This window comes from Suncus etruscus, chromosome 8 (genome assembly GCF_024139225.1).
Source record: "Suncus etruscus isolate mSunEtr1 chromosome 8, mSunEtr1.pri.cur, whole genome shotgun sequence".
Classification (NCBI taxonomy): domain Eukaryota; kingdom Metazoa; phylum Chordata; class Mammalia; order Eulipotyphla; family Soricidae; genus Suncus; species Suncus etruscus.
This window is the reverse complement of record NC_064855.1, coordinates 42,044,365-42,061,118: the sequence shown is the minus strand read 5'-3', so window position 1 is coordinate 42,061,118 and position 16,754 is coordinate 42,044,365. Positions and strand designations below refer to the sequence as shown.

Genomic DNA, 16,754 nt, shown 5'->3' with positions numbered 1-16,754 from the left:
CGCGGTAGAGGTTTGCGTCCTGGTAATATTATAGACAATTGTGGTTGTTTACATAGATGGTATAAACTGTTCAAGGGTATATGGGCAATGCCCATTCTTCTGAGGTGTAAGCCATATCATTATGCCAATGTTTCAGGGTATAAGGCCTAATTGCGTTACAAAATTTGTGTTCCCATCTCTATTAGATAAGAACTTATTTGCATATGTAATATTTTTTCATTTTAATACCCCTATGCAAAAGAGAAACAATGCCAGAAGATATTGTTGGTGCATCTGGGAGCTGAGGGAGCAAGGCCAACATTCCCAGTAACTGATTCTAACATAATTCTATACAGAGATACTCTTCTACAAGTATTGCTTATTGAACAGATCTCAAAGGGGAAAAAGCAAGCAAACAAACAAACAAAAAACCCAGTGGGCAAAATTGTCACTATATAAGAGAATATTCAAAAAGAGTTATAGATGTTAAGGGAATACATCGAACATATACAAAGGAGATACACATGACCCTTTTATGTTTTAGAAATAGTTGAGGTAGGGAAGGATGTTGTTTCCGGGACACCATTTAGGTCTGTGATTTGGCCATCTGGAGTCTGTAAACAGCCACCAGCACTCCTGTATCGGGAAATGTCTTTTGAGTGGGGGCATCTTGGAAAATGATTATGGTAGCAAGCACAGGTACCCAGTGAAGGGAGTTGGAGGATAGAAGTTCATTGATAATAAAATTGATAGGAACAGAGTTTTGGTTTCTTCTCAGGCTTAGAGTCTTATTTTTTCATTTTGGGAGTTGGCTGGCAGTTAGCTTGACAGAGTATATTAATCTGCTTCATAAGGAGTGAAGACCTGAGGGTAAAATGGTTACATGTGGGGTAATAGACAGTGGAGGTGAGAGTAAAGAACTAGAAATGAGCCTGTAGGTGGTGAGACAATGGGGGAAGGGAATAATACAGCATAGACATTCTGTATATTGAAACATAGATGAACACCTATGATATTCTATTTAACTATCCATACTATTTAACACAAAGTGGATTAAACTATATGATATCCTATAAATGTATATAAGTTTTACACCCAGCAGCGCTCAGGGGCTACTCCTGGATCTGCACTCGGAAATTGCTCCTGGCAGGCTCGGGGGACCATATGGGATGCCGGGATTCGAACCACCTTCCTTCTGCATGCAAGGCAAATGCCCTACCTCCATGCTCTCTCTCCGGCCCCTTTTCACCACAATTTTATTTTTTAATAGTATATTTATTTAAACACTATTATTACAAACATGTTTGTAGTTGGGTTTTAGTCATAAAAGAACAACCCCTTCACCAGTGCAACATTCCCACCACCAGTGCCTCTCATTTTCCTCCTCCCACACTCTCTGCCTGTCTTCAGGACATGTATTCTACTTCTCTCACTACCATTGTCATGAGAGTTGTTAGTGTAGTTATTTCTCTAATTGCACTCACCACTCTTTGTGGTAAGCTTCATATTGTGGGCCTGTTTTTCCAGTCCTCATCTTTGTGCCTCAGGGTGTTTTATTTTTCTTAAACCCCACAGATGAGTAAGACTATTCTGTGTCTATCTCCCTCCCTCCCTCTGACTTATTTCGCTCAGCATAATAACTTTCCATGTCCATCCATGTATAGGAAAATATCATGACTTTGTTTTTCCTGATGGCTGCATAGTATTCCCTGTGGGTATGTACCACAATTTCTTTAGCCACTCATCTGTTGTCCTACATCTGGGTGGTTTCCAGATTCTGGCTATTGTAAATATGCTGCAATGATTATAGACGTGAGAAGGCATTTTTGTATGTGTTTTTGTATTCCTAGGGTATATCCCTAGGCGTAGTATAGTTGGATCCTATGGGAGCTCAATTTTTACTCCAATAGTTTTCCATAAAGGCTGGGAAAGATGGCATTCCCACCAGCAGAGAATGAGTTTCATTCTCCCCACATCCCTGTCAGCACTGATTGCTCTTGTTTTTTGTGATGTGTGCCAATCTTTGTTTTTTTTTTACCACAATTTTAAAATGTGCATATTTAAGTTTGACTTTTATTCAGAAGATATGTTTTTGTTTATATAAAGACATCATATTCAAAAATATTTTCCATTTTTAAAGAAACTGAGGAGCAATTTCTAGAAGTGTTTATCATGAATGTATTTTAAGGCAAGTATTTCATGATCAAATAATTTTTTAGTTTGTTTTGTTTTGGGCCCATACCTGGTGTTACTCAGCAGTTACTCCTGGCTCTGCTTGCAGAAATCACTCCTGGAAGGCTAGGGGATCATATGGGATGCCGGGAATCAAACCTGGGTCTGTCCCAGGTTGGCCACATGCAAAGAAAATGCCCTACTGCTCTGCTATCATTCCAGTCTCCAAAATATGTTCTTTTATCTAGATTTTCAGAATTTCTTTGCATGTAGACTTCTTGATTATAGCTTTTCTATTGATTTCTTGTGTAGTACAGATCTGAAAAAATACCAGCTTTGAAAATAGACTATTACAGATGAATAATTATAACCAGCAGGAGGATGAAGCATGGATTGAAAATGTCTCTGGGGAACTGGACTGAGAAATGGAGTTGATAACTGTTTCAGGTCATGTCTTCCTGAAACAGTTTTTGGCAATAAAAGATTTTAAAGAGCATTAATTTTCTCCCTCCTCTGTACTTGTTCTGAGATCAGAGGGTGAAGGAGGGCTAACTGGGAGCCAAGCCAGCAGTACTGGCTCCTTGCCCACACATCTTTTCTCTATTTCTTTCCTGTGTTTTCTGAACCTGTTTGCCCACTTCTCTATCCACTCCTGGCATGAAGCATTGCTGAGAGCACATGTGTGTCCAGGTAACAGCATTACATTATGCCAAATGACCATCTATATATCTAGTGATTGAGACTCTTCCTGTTTCTGAGAACTAGTACTTGCCAATTGCTCTGATTCCAGGTTCTGATTCTAGTTACTTATACATTATATATTGTGTCAAATAGGAATTTCCTTCATTGTAGTCAGTATCCCCAACAACTGCTTGTATGTACCTTTTATCTTAGTTCATAACAGAAAACCATAGAATTCAGTAGATGTAAAATCAAAGAAATTATTCCCTACTATTCTGGAGACTAGAGGTAAGGCTCAGATCAAGCTACCAACAGAGCCTAATGTAACAAAATAGAGAACAGATTATTGCCCATCTCCTCACTTTGTCCTCAGCTGGTGGAAGAGATTTGACTGTGGCTGACAGGTGGAGAGTGGGTGGGTAAAGTATATAGAAAAGTCTTTTGTGATGTAGTACAGGGACTTGCTGGTATTAGCCAGGCCAAAGCTACTCTCTGGGGTTCAGCCCAAGATGGGCCTTCTTTGTCCCTAGCCAATTTCTTTTTATTGTACTAATTATTTGGAAAGGTATGTTGCTTAGTTTTTATATATCAGATATTTTTTTGTTGTTGTTCATTTTACTGGGCAGTATTCTGGAATTTCAGTTAAAACTGTACTTGAGGTTTCATGTTCCCCGCATTAACAGGCCACAAGAGTACGAAGTTTTATATCAACTATTGTTTGGCTTTTCTGTATCATTGCAATCTTTTATAATAGGATATTAGTAAGTTTGCATGTACCGTGGCTGAGATACTAAATTTGTCTGCATCACAACATGTAAATGAGAATTCCGTTATTCAATATAGATCTCTTTGTTTGAATCACAAAGTTGATACAAGTGGGAAAGATTAATTTATTTTTTTTTGATTTTTGGGCCACACCCGGTGACACTCAGGGGTTACTCCTGGCTAGGCACTCAGAAGTTGCTCCTGGCTTGGGGGACCATATGGGATACCGGGGGAACGAACTGCAGTCCGTCCTAGGCTAGTGCTGGTAAGGCAGACACCTTACCTCTAGCGCCACCGTGCCGGCCCCAAGATTAATTATTAACAAAGAGATTTCTTGCTATTCTTGAGGAAGGAGCAACACAACCCACATTGGAATTAATTGACTGTGGCTGAGTAATTGGCATCCTACTTCAAGAACGATTGCACACTGGCAACTTCTCTTACGACTGGTGTCCCCAACTGTAGTACTTTCATTTCTAGATCTTCCTGGAGGACTGTCCTTGCGTTAGAGCTGAGGGAAGTGTTGTTGAAATTTCTTTTACCTACCAAGTACTTGATCTGTAGCTGACAGGTGGAGAGAGGGTGGGTGAAGTATATAGAAAAGTCTGTTGTGATGTAGTACAGGGACTTGCTGGTACTAGCCAGGCCAATGCTACTCTCTGGGGTTCAACCCCCAAGACTGGCATTCTTTGTTCCTAGCCATCCTCTCTTCCCTTCCTATGTCCTTTGCACTGCCCTTGAACTCTACAAACTTGATACAACTTGGGCTTAAAACTTTGTCTCAGGATGTGCTTAGGGAAGCAGTACCCCAACAGAGGCTTATATACTTACTCCCTCACTGCTAGCATCCGGTCATGTCAGCAGTCTTGTTGACTGCTGTAGTCATGTGTATCTGTAAGCTGGTGTGTATTGTGGAGTGTGTATCTGTAAGCTGGTGTGTATTGTGGAGTGTGTATTTTTGCTCGGGCTATAGACAGTTCTGTAAATGTTTCTTAAGTATTATTTTAGGAATATAATGAGGCTCTTTTACTTTATTTTACAGTTGCAATTTTTAGAAAGAAGTTGGACAAAATGAGTTGCTTAGTACTGTTATATCATCACCAAGTATATTTTACATATTACTGGATTTAAATTGCTGATGTTTATTTGATGATCTTCATATCTGGGAGGAAAGAGAGTTGTTGATCAGTAATTTTATTTTTTAGTGCCTTATAAGATTTTGGCATTGGGTTTGTAGTCCCCAAAAATAAGTTAGACATTATTTTCTTGTTTGGAGGTTTTGTGAGTATGGTTATGGATATGGCCACTCCTGGCTGTGCTCAAGGCTTACTCCTGGCCCTGCACTCAGGGATCACTTCAGGCAGTGGTCAGTGTGGTGTTGAAGATCAGATCTGAGTCAGTAGGGTGCAAATGCAAGCACTTCACCTCCTGCACTTTTCTCTGGCCTCCCTTTAAGAAAATAGTTGTATAAAATAGATATGATTTCCTTTTTGAGTTTGCTAGAATTCAGCATTGATATATAGCTACTTTGTTTCTATGAAAGAGGAGATTGATTATAAATAAATTCTGAACTATTTAGATGTTTAATTCCTTGCTTTAGTTTGAGTATTTTTTAAGGATTCTACTTTAAATGAAATGTTATTTATAATATCCCCTTACCTTTTTATGTTTTTTTTTTAGCTTTGTTTTGGGAAACAGGGGGCCACACCTAGTTGTTCTCCTGACTTGAATTTTTAAGGATTCTATTTTAAATGAAATGTTATTCATAATATCTCCTTACCTTTTCGTGTTTTTTAAGCTTTAGGAAACAGGGGCCACACCTAGTGGTTCTCCTGACTTAGGGATCACTCTTGGCAGGTTCATGGAATGTGAGAGATAGCACAGCGGTAGGATGTTTGCCTTGTGTGAAGCTGATTCAGGAGAGATAATGGTTCGAATTCCAGCATCCCATATGGTCCTCGAGCCTGCCAGGAGCAATTTCTGAGTGCATTCGGGGTGTGACTCAGAAACCAAACCAAACAAACAAACAAACAAACAAACCAAACCCCAAATGGGAAGTCATAGCAACAGATGCCTTTGAAATGAAAAAATCATGAGATTATTATGAACAACTTTATGCTTCTAAGCTGGAAAACATAGAAGTTATAAAAACTTGGATCATATGACCTTAAAACTGAGTTAGGAGGAAATAGAAAAACTTAATTAGTTACTAGTTAGGTCATTGAAACAGTAATAAAAGTTCTCCTTCTAAACAAAGGACCAGGTCCAGACTAACTTACTAGAGTACTGGATCTTTAAAGAGGACTTATCCTCCTCGAGCTTTTCTGGAAAATCAGAGAAACAAGATTCTTTCCTATTTCTGTGAGGTCAGCATTAGACTAATATGAAAATAGAGATATTGCTAAAAAAAAATTGCAGATTAGTATCCCTGATAATACAGATATAGATCCTCAATGAAATTTTAGTAGGTCAGATTCATCAATGCATCAAAAGGATCTTTTGCTATAATCAGGTGGGGTTCATTCCAGAGACATAAAAACAGTTAAGTAGACACAGATCAAATAATATTATACATCACATTCTTGTGGTAGGATGGAATGGTAGCTTAACAAGTATAAAGTGATCATATAGAACCAATTGAAAATCACATCACCTCAATTTAAAAAAATAGGAAAATAGTAAAAGTATGTGGTAAATCAAAACAGTGAGAGCGCTTTACACTAGTGAATAGCCTATATCCACAAATTTGGAAGCAATTACTACTGATGGAGATTTTATTTATTTATTTATTTATTTATTTATTTATTTATTTATTTATTTATTTATTTGGGCTTTGGGAGTCATACCTGGTATCGGTCAGGGGTTACGTCTGGCTCGGCGTTCAGAAATTGCTCCTGGCAGTCTCGGGCGACTATATGGGACGCCAGGATTCGGGGGTTACTCCTGGCTCTGTGCTCAGAAATCGCTCCTGGCAGGCTTGGGCAACCATATGGGATGCCTGGATTTGAACCACTATCTGTCCTGGATCGGCCATCTGTAAGGCAACCGCCCTACCACTGTGCTATCTCTCCGGCCCCTACTGGTGGAGATTTGGTGAGAAAGGAGTCCTTACTTACTAATGGTGGGAATATTCTCTGTTTCAGTGTTTGAAACAGAATAGAGACTTTCAAAAAGTTAAAAATAGAACTTCCTTTTTTTGTTTGTTTGGGTTTTTTTTTTTTGTGGTGCTTATCGTTATTGTTAGAGTCCTCACTGGATATTTGACACTTCTTTTTGTACTGGTGGATTGTTTCACCTTCTTTTTCTCCTTCGTCTCTCAAATCGATGATGAGTGCCTCTAGAAGGATTCCGCCCATTTTCGGCGTATTAGACTTTTACCCCAGTTTATTACTTTTCTCTTCTTCAAACGAAACCACATAACTTGAACTAGCTAGTCCTGCCTCCCCGTTAGAGGGGGAAATAATGGAGGCACCAAGACCAAACAGGTGCAAGACTACTAAGTAGTAGGCTAGATACAGAGGGGACCACATATTCTAGCAGCCCTGGGGGTGAGGGAAGAGGATATGGGAGGTAGGACAAAAACGGAGGTGTATGGAGGACAATTTGGTGATGGGAATTCCCCCCGATTGTATGTAAATATGTACCTAAAATATTATTGTCAACAATATGTAAGCCACTATGATCAAAATAAAAATTATATTAAAGAATAGAACTTCCATATGACCCAGAAATTCCACTCCTTGACATTTATTCCAAGAATTTAAAAACATTAATTCAAAAATACATGCACACTCATGTTTTTCACAGCACTGTTAATAATAGCTAATTTGGGTACGGCACATATTTCCAAACAGATCGGCCTATTGAGAAGGCACATGTGTGTGCACATACTTGCACATACACATACATTGGAATAGTACGTAAATATAAGTAAGATAATTCAACCTTTTGCTACAACTTGGATGGAATTAAAGGGAGTCGTATTAAGTAAAATGCACATGGGAATAAGGACAAATGTGGGTTAAGTTTTTGTATATGTTGCATATAACGAAGCAAAAAGAACAATGGTGAATGAAAGCAAACTCTTGAACTCCGATAATGGAAGTGAGGTGCAAGTTATTGGGAATTAACATTAACAGTACTAGAGAAGTAAGTATAAAAAGGAAAATTCAACATTTAATTCCAACTTTATAAATAGAAAGGAAATGTATATCCTATTTTCTGTGTAGTTGCTCTTGCAGAAACCATAGTATTTTTCTTAAACACCCATTTTCAGATGACAGGAATTTAGCACTCTGAATCATTTTTCCATGTAAGTTTCAGTAGCAGGAGAGCCAGAATCCTATCAGTTGGAGGCAAGGTGAGGGAATGCTGGTATTAGAGCTGATGCTTTGGGCAGAAAATCAACTTCTGTTTCCTTTATTTTCTACAAAAACTGCATAATGAAATCTACTCTGCTTACATGTATCTAGCCCATCTGTATTGTACCTATAGAAAATTAGAGCAGTAATTTGTCCCAGGAGTATAAAACAATTTAAGTAATCATTAACAAAGAGACTGCTTCTCATATCATGTGTATTTGGTCATATCATAAAGAGGCTGACTTTCAGAAATACATTTTTCAATAAGGTTCTCATGACATTCCAATTGTTGAAATGTTGAGTCGAATTATGTTGGTTTGGTGGTAATGGGTGTGGTGGGCTAACCTAAAGACATTCAGAATGTTATTTTGACAATATAAAATAACAGAAATATGACACAGTGACCATTAACTATTAGTGGAATCATAAAATGAGATAAGATTTTAAGATGTGGTGAATGTCTTTTATGATATTTTGTTTTCTTTTATTTCTAACAGGATGAAAGTTAAAAAACTACCCATGATCCTAGCTCTACATCTAAAGAGATTCAAATATATGGATCAACTTCATCGATATACAAAACTTTCTTACCGAGTAGTTTTTCCTTTAGAACTTCGTCTGTTTAACACATCAGGTGATGCAACTAATCCTGACCGAATGTACGACCTTGTTGCTGTTGTGGTTCACTGTGGAAGGTAATGCACCTGAGCTAGGGGTCGGAGGAGTCTAGGCCCCCTGAGTCAGGCATGTGTTGATGCTCACTGGTCATTTTAAAGGAGAACTTTTATAAACTTCCCTCCAGAGAGTTCTATTTCAAAATAGGTTTCCACTAGAATACATTTTATTTTATCATTAAAATAATTAATATATTAAAATTATTAGCATTAATCTTGTTAACATAATATTGTCTAGATTTAAGTTTGGGCCATTATTTAAATATTTTGAATTATTTCAGTTACTCATTGTGGTTGTTGGTAAAAATCTTCATTATCATTTTTCTTTTTGGTTTTTGGACTACACCAAATGGTGTTCAGGGGTCATATGGAATGCTGGGATCAAACCCAGCTTTGATTACTTTTTTGACTTTACCAATCAGTATATTCTCTTCTTAATTTAGTGCAATGGCTGTTATTTATAAAATGGCTCAAAAATGTTCAAACTGTAAGAGCAATTTATAACTACATTTATCTTTAAAGCATATAATATTTAATACTTACAATTTTCTGCTATAATCCCTTTCCTGCTTGGTTTTGAAAAAGTTGTATTATAATAAAATGTTTATTCAGTTAAAAAGTCCCAGCTTGCTTCTTTCCCACTGTCTTTCCCAGCTTTCTGCTAAGAATCTTTAGCTCTTTAAAGGTTGATGTTTCTGACCTTCAGTTTTTTTTTTATCCACTTTAATTGGCTTTTAATCTCCAGCAATAATTTTTTCCATTTTGGACATCTTTTTGTTTTTGGACCACATACAGTGGTGCTCAGTGTTATTCGTGGCTGTATATACTGGGATCACTTCTGATGGACTTAAGGTACTATTTGGCAGGGGATCAAATCCAGTCTGGCTGGGTGCAACACAAATGCCCTATCCACTGTACTGTTACAGAGATGAGTACTGACCTTGGAGTCTCTGATGCAGTGAAAACACCTTCCTGGTCAGATTCTGGGCAGATCTTTCCCCACAACCTCCTTTCTTGATCTTCCTTGTCTCTCACTATCATTTTTGGTACCTTTTTACCACTCCTTCCAATGCCTTCCCGTCTCCCCTGAAATTCTGACCAAACCCTGGTGTCCTCTAAGGTCCTCTTCTGTAGCTTCAGTTATTACCCTGTGCCATTATTCAAGCTAGCAGGACGTACTTCTCACTGTGACTTACTGCTTATCAGATTGGATGCCTGTTTCCTTTATTAGAACAGTCACTTCTTAAATAGGAAGTAATTGTTTTGCTAGCAAAAGTAATAGTACTTAAAATCCTCCCTCCCTTTTTAAAGTGTTGTTGTTGTTATTTTGACACAACACCACCTTACCCTCTCTACTGTCTCCAGTCTTTTAGAATTTTATCAGGTAAAGGATTTAACATTTGCCCTTGTTCTTTTATCTATCAAGGGATCTCATGTTCAGACTATCTTTACTAGTTTACCTTGTTCTTTATTGCCAAAGCTGGTTTATAATTGAGACTACCAAGAAATACCTACCGCATTGTTTAATACTACCCATAAAACCATTCAAAGTACAACTCATCATGTCACCATCCTTTATTGATTCCTTATTTTGTGCCCTCTCACATCCTCTTGCTGAATGTGGTGGCTCCATGTTGTAACTGTTATCTTCTACTCTGCCTTATGTTCTGGCTCTGGAGCAGTTCTTCACTGGGTTGATAACATCTTTGGGCAGAGTTTTCTTGGAGTCTTCGTTATTTTCGTAGCTACTTATACAGTTATTTGCTAACACTGAGTTTATGTATATGTTGCTGTGAACATGGCTTATGTTCAGAATCTAACTCTGCATTAAAAGTTTCCTCAGGTAAAAATTCATAAGTTTATTAGCTTCAAAAAAAAATTTTTTTTTTTTTTTGGTTTTTGGGCCACACCCGGCAGTGCTCAGGGGTTACTCCTGGCTGTCTGCTCAGAAATAGCTTCTGGCAGGCACGGGGGACCATATGGGACACCGGGATTCGAACCAACCACCTTTGGTCCTAGATCGGCTGCTTGCAAGGCAAACACCGCTGTGCTATCTCTCCAGGCCTCGCTTCAAACTTTAATCTTAATTTTAGTTTTTGTATTCTTTTTTTTTTCTTTTTTTGGTTTTTGGGCCACACCCGTTTGACGCTCAGGGGTTACTCCTGGCTATGTGCTCAGAAATCGCCCCTGGCTTGGGGGTACCATATGGGATGCCGGGGGATCGAACCTCGGGTCTGTTCCTTGGCTAGCGCTTGTAAGGCAGACACCTTACCTCTAGCGCCACCTTCCGGGCCCCATAGTTTTTGTATTCTTGTCTATTGCTTCAGACTTAATCTGTTACCAAAGGAAAAAGCTGCCCAGTCTTTTCATATATCCACTCAGGTTTTCAGATCCCATTCCTCAGTTCTTGGGCTCTGTTCCTCAGTACTTCTGTGATTTTTCTTTTTTTTTTAACCTCCTTAAATTTTTTTTTATTTCTTACCTTCTCGGTATAAAATACAAGACTTTTCTCTGTAGGAACAGGGAAAACATACTTAATTAATTTGGCATTAAATGCTTTTGAAACAAATTTGAGACTTTCGGGGTGAGTGAAAAAGTGCAATCTCTCATTTGTGTCATTCTATAACCTAAAGTTCATTTACACACAGGATCAAAAAAGATCTTCGACATTGGATGTGGCTATTACTTTTAAAGAATACTTATTGGTGAATTTACATAAATTCTATGGCATCAATTATAGAAATAATAATTTTAAATTATTTATAATGAATCATTCTTAAACTGAAAGAGCTTAAATTCCTGTCATTGTCCTTTTTTTCTTTTTTTTTTTTTTTTTTTTTTTTTTCTGGTTTTTGGTTTTTGGTTTTTGGATCATACCTGGCAGCACTCAGGGGTTACTCCTGTCTCAGAAATCACTCCTGGCAGGCTCAGGGGACCATATGGGATGCTAGGATTTGAACCACCGTCCTTATGCATGCAAAGCAAATGCCCTACCTGCATGCTATCTCTCCAGCCCCTGTCTGTCTTATCCTTTTAAAAACGGTTACTATAAAAGATATCCTCCCCTTTTTATTACAATTAGCTAGATTTCTGTAATCCATATTTGTTTAAAATTGGATGAAGAGTTATTATTATGTTGCTAGTTAGGAAAATAAAGTAAGCACGAATGGTGTTAATGATTGGGAAAATGTAATTTTTTTAAAGATCTACGAAATTTGTACTTGATGATTTCAGAACCATAGGTTAAATATTTTTGTTCTTTCAAATAATGTGATGATTCATCAAGAGAAAACTGCCACATTGTGTCAGACATAGAAATCGTTCTGAGGGCCGGTGAGGTGGCGCTACAGGTAAGGTGTCTGCCTTACAAGCGCTAGCCAAGGAAAGGACCACGGTTCGATCCCCCAGTGTCCCATATGGTCCCCCAAGCCAGGGGCAATTTCTGAGCATGTAGCCAGGAGTAACCCCTGAGCATCTAACGGGTGAGGCCCAAAAAACAAAAAACAAAAAACAAAAAAAAAAAAAAAAAAAAGAAATCGTTCTGCATACTTCTCAGAGGGTTTTTTAAAATATTTTAAGTTAGCTTGAACTTTGATCATTTTATCTAGTTTAGACTTTTATAAAACATGAAGTTTAGGATTTAGAAAAGTAATATTAATAAACATTTACTAAAGTTAATCTTTTTTTCCTTTATTTTAGTGGTCCAAATCGAGGCCATTATATTGCAATAGTTAAGAGTCATGATTTTTGGTTGTTGTTTGATGACGACATTGTAGAAGTAAGTAGTTTCTGAATTTTTTTGTTTCCCTTCAGAATTGTATATGTATTTCAGTCTTTATTTTGTTTTCCCTACTTCTCATTCACATGAATAGTGGCCTAATATCCTCTGCACTGACTCCCAATTCTTGCTTTGTACTATCAAATCTCAAGTCTTGAATGGCTAACGTTTACAACTTTTAGAATAAAATATGGGAAAGCTTTCACTGCTATAGTTAATTTTAAAATAGAACATTATTAAAAATTGTTATTGAGCTATGCTTAAAACAGTGAAGTACATAAATTTTTGGCAACAATCAGGTGACATTGTTACATTTGCATGGATGCACATGAATGCATAGGTGTACCCACACATTTGCATATCACGTCCAGACTAAGAATATTACATCGTTTCCTTATACCCCAGGCTGGTCAACACCCACTATTCTCCTCTTTTCTGAAACTCACCATTTCTTGGAATTTAACAATTTTGATTTTTTTTGACTCTTCTTTTTGTTTTCTAATTTATTTTCTCTCATGATCTCTGTGAGAGTTATTCTTTGTACTTGTGATACTAGTCCTCATATTTATTACTCTATAATGTTCCATAGTCTGAATTTATTAGAAAAACTTTGCTGGGCTCATACATTCATTGTTCTTGGTTGGCATCTCTTAGGTTGGGGCATAAGAAATTGCTGTTTCTGGATTTTTCAAATGTTGATAATTTGTGATTTCATCTTGTTCAGCCTCTACCTGGGATTAGAGTTGTGGAACCAAATGATAATTTTATGTTAAGCTTTAGAAGATAGTGCAGTTTCCCGAGGAGTTTGTATCAGTTTGTGTATATATCCACCCAGTGTGTACAAGTGTTCTAGTTGTTCCATGTCCATGTTGCCATGAATACTTGATATTGTTGATCTGTTTGATTTTAAGTTATTCTAGTTGTTCAGAGTTGTTTTATAAGTGAGAATATGAAAGGCATAATTCTAAGAAATACTGAAGATTTTAATGGATTTATGCACTTTAAAGAGCACATTTATGCACACTAACTGTTTTATTTTGTCTCAGAAAATAGATGCACAAGCGATTGAAGAATTCTACGGGTTGACATCAGATATCTCAAAGAACTCTGAATCTGGTTACATCCTTTTCTATCAGTCTCGGGACTAAGGGACAGCCATGATGAAGATATACTTTCTGTCTCATTTCTTCTCTGGTTATTTGGGAAAGGATCAAGCACTGATTTTTTTTTTTTAACTAAAGAGAAATGCAGGAAGCTCAGGGGGCAGTAGCACACTTTGCACACAATAAAGCAAAGACTGATTAACAAGCTCTTCCTATCACGGTAGTTGATTTATTTGCTCAGGTATCATGCTGTATGTGCAGTTCCATACAAGGAAGTAAAATCAGAGATACCAGCTCCTCTTGTTAACAGCTTTCCAGTAATTGACATGCATTTCCTCTTTACTTATTGCACCAATAATGATTGGAACTCCTTGGTGTGCAGTAGGAAGAATAGGAATCTGTGCTAAGTTGTATCCATCGAAAGGAGGTATATTAAACACATTGCATGAATTTGCTTGTGTTGAGTATATATAGCAGAATCTTCTGGTCTTCTGAAACATCAACCAGAAATACTTTGGAGCCCAACACTTGCAGTTGCCTTCCTGATGTAAAAACACTGACATAACTAGAATACGGTGTCAGGAAGACAAATAAATTTTGCTTCTCTGAAGAAGCTTATAATAATATACAGTATATGTATATGTAGGGAACAACTGGTCAAAAGTGGCTTTTTGTTTCCCCAAGGGGAAAGACTGGCTTTGTAATTATAATTTTTTCTTATTTATTTTACTTAAAACTGGTAGAGTCTAAGTATTGTATAAAGTGCCCATGATTCTGTCAGTAAATTTGAGCATATTTTTATTAGTTTTTGTCAGTTTAACTGGTCCTTTTGTGTGTTTCTATTTTTACAGTGAATTTTAAACTATTTTAAATGAGTAAAATACCTTAAGAAAAATTGCAGTGAGAGAAAGTAAATATTCTTTTTCAGAAGGAACTGATATTTGGCTAAATATTTGTCATTTTGTTATAGTTTCTAACTCAGCTGTTTTACTCAACTTTAATTTCAATAAAATAAAAATCTATCAAAAATTACCTATAGTTGGTGGAATGATAAAAGAAATTTTGGTGCAGTGGTATCATATCAAACTTTAGAATTTTTAAATCCAATGTTTCAAGTTTAGGCCATGCTTGTAATGTATTTTCAATACTATGGAAAGAATAGATCATTCATTGTAACTCTGTGGCCTGAATGGTTGACTAAAACCTTAAAGATTAAATTGTACTGAAGTAAATCACAAAGACACAAAACAGGTCCTTTCTTACACCATCATCTTTAATCGTATGAGGAAGTTGTTCAGAAATTAAACTTTGCATTTGTTACGCTTTGTTTTGTTGGGAATTTTAATAAGTAATGTATGTAATGTAAAATGTTTGTGAACCATTGCAATGATACTTTTCCATGAATCAGTAAGTTGTCTGACAGTGGCCGAATGTAACTTGCAGAAAATAATTGAACATATATTCAAAATAGCAATCAAGTCCATGGGGTATTCCTTATCAAGCCTTTTTAGGCAGTAATCTTTTTTTTTTAATTCCTGTAATTTTATGAACTTATTTTACTAATACTGTTGAATATGAGAAACAACAAAAAAGAATGTTATTGTCTGCTGCTATTATTAATGTGTATTATCTGTATCTTTTAGCTCAGGAAATGACTTCACCTATTCGTTCCTTGAACAGATTTTCAACAGGGTCACTTAACTAATTGGACTGTTTAAACACATGTGCTGGGAGAAAATTATTATGCATTTTGACAAATTACTTTTTAATAGATAGTTTCTAAAAGCCTTACCCTTCCTAGAATTTTGTGTAAATTGCCTAGCCTGCCAACATTGCATAGAGAATCAGAACAAAGAATGAGAGACTGTCATAGCAGTGAGTATATTTTCACTTTGAAGATTTATATCAACTTGTCTGAACTTAAAGCTTGGGATTCATGTAGCTTTCAATATAGAGAAGAGTAAAGTGAAGCTGAATCCATTTTAACATGAGAGAGGCCACAGTATGTATAAGAAAGATAGATGAAGTCATTTGCAGAAAGGTACAGCATTGGAAATGCTTTTATGTTTGTTTTTACATTTTGCATTTAAGAAAATACAGTGAATGCCAAGGTGAAATTTCATGTTCAAGAAGTTATTAAACATTTTTATTGAGTTCCACAGTAGTTACACACTGCTCACCTCTACACCGTTTTTAACAGTATGATTTGTCAAGGGAGGGACTGTAGGTGATGGTTCTTCACTTAACTATTCACGCTCATTGCAGGCGCATCTAAGTGTTTTTAAGCTTTGAAGTCAGAAATTTGGTATACTTTAGAAGCATTTAGGGGTAGAGTTGAAGGGGAAGCAGAGCGTCAGTAAGAGAATTCATCCCCGTAAAAGAGTGTGCAGGAGTGCTGGCAACTGTTACAGACACAAGGGGCGGGCCTATGCCATAAATGCTGACTGAACTGTATATGTGTGCTGGAGTGGCTGTCACATATTTTGTATATTGGAATAAAAGTTTATAAATTATCTTGATTAAAAGTAAATATGCTAAATTAAGTTTCACTTCTAAGTCTTATGGCTTTTATCTTGGAAATTTTACCAGTAAGTTCACTTAAGACAGGAGCCATGGAACTTTGAGAAAAGGGACAAAAGGCGTGTAATATATGGGTTTTGTTGCCCCAAACATCAGTGTAGGGTTTTCCTTTCCTTGATGGTAATAGAAAGACATCATTTTCATAACATATTACTCTTGATATTTTCTTTAAAGATACTTTTCAGTAAAGATTCTCATGAGGTATTTAACTGGGAGCTGGGAGGCTAAGGCGCTCAGGTCCTGACTCTTCACTGAATTTAACTGTGGCCTTGGGCAAGTCACTTAACCTCTCTGTGCTTCAGCCTCCCTATCTTGTAAAATGGGAGTAATACCTACCTCACAGGGTTGTTGTGGGGATTAATTAGATAAAATGACTGTAAAGCATCTAAGATTCTTGAAGAAGGCGCTATATAAATACAAAATAATATCTATTAAAGTTGGTTTATTTGTGCTTGTGGGGCTTTAAGTGTCTGTTTTTTCTCTTTTGTCTAAAATGTTTTTGGAAAGTGGGAATATAGGCTTTGGAAATGGATTTTGAACTTTTTGTTCAAAAAGATTTCCCCCAAAAGAGTATATTGTGTGTGGTAAAAGCTTTCCATGTGTACTACTCATGCTGTATAATAGGAGTTTCTTTCAAAAAATCCCATTTTATAGAATTTTT

General features: G+C 36.7%; 1 protein-coding gene across 1 annotated transcript in view; it reads left to right on the top strand.

Annotated features, from left to right (window-relative positions):
* Positions 1-16,544, top strand: part of USP12 (ubiquitin specific peptidase 12) — a 106,645-nt gene extending 90,101 nt beyond the window's left edge. Inside the window, exons 7-9 of the mRNA XM_049778291.1 lie at positions 8,456-8,653; positions 12,332-12,410; positions 13,457-16,544. Coding sequence (XP_049634248.1) covers positions 8,456-8,653; positions 12,332-12,410; positions 13,457-13,558 — 379 coding nt within the window. The 3' untranslated portion in view covers positions 13,559-16,544. The remainder of the gene's footprint in view (positions 1-8,455; positions 8,654-12,331; positions 12,411-13,456) is intronic.
* The last annotated feature ends 210 nt before the right edge of the window (positions 16,545-16,754 follow it).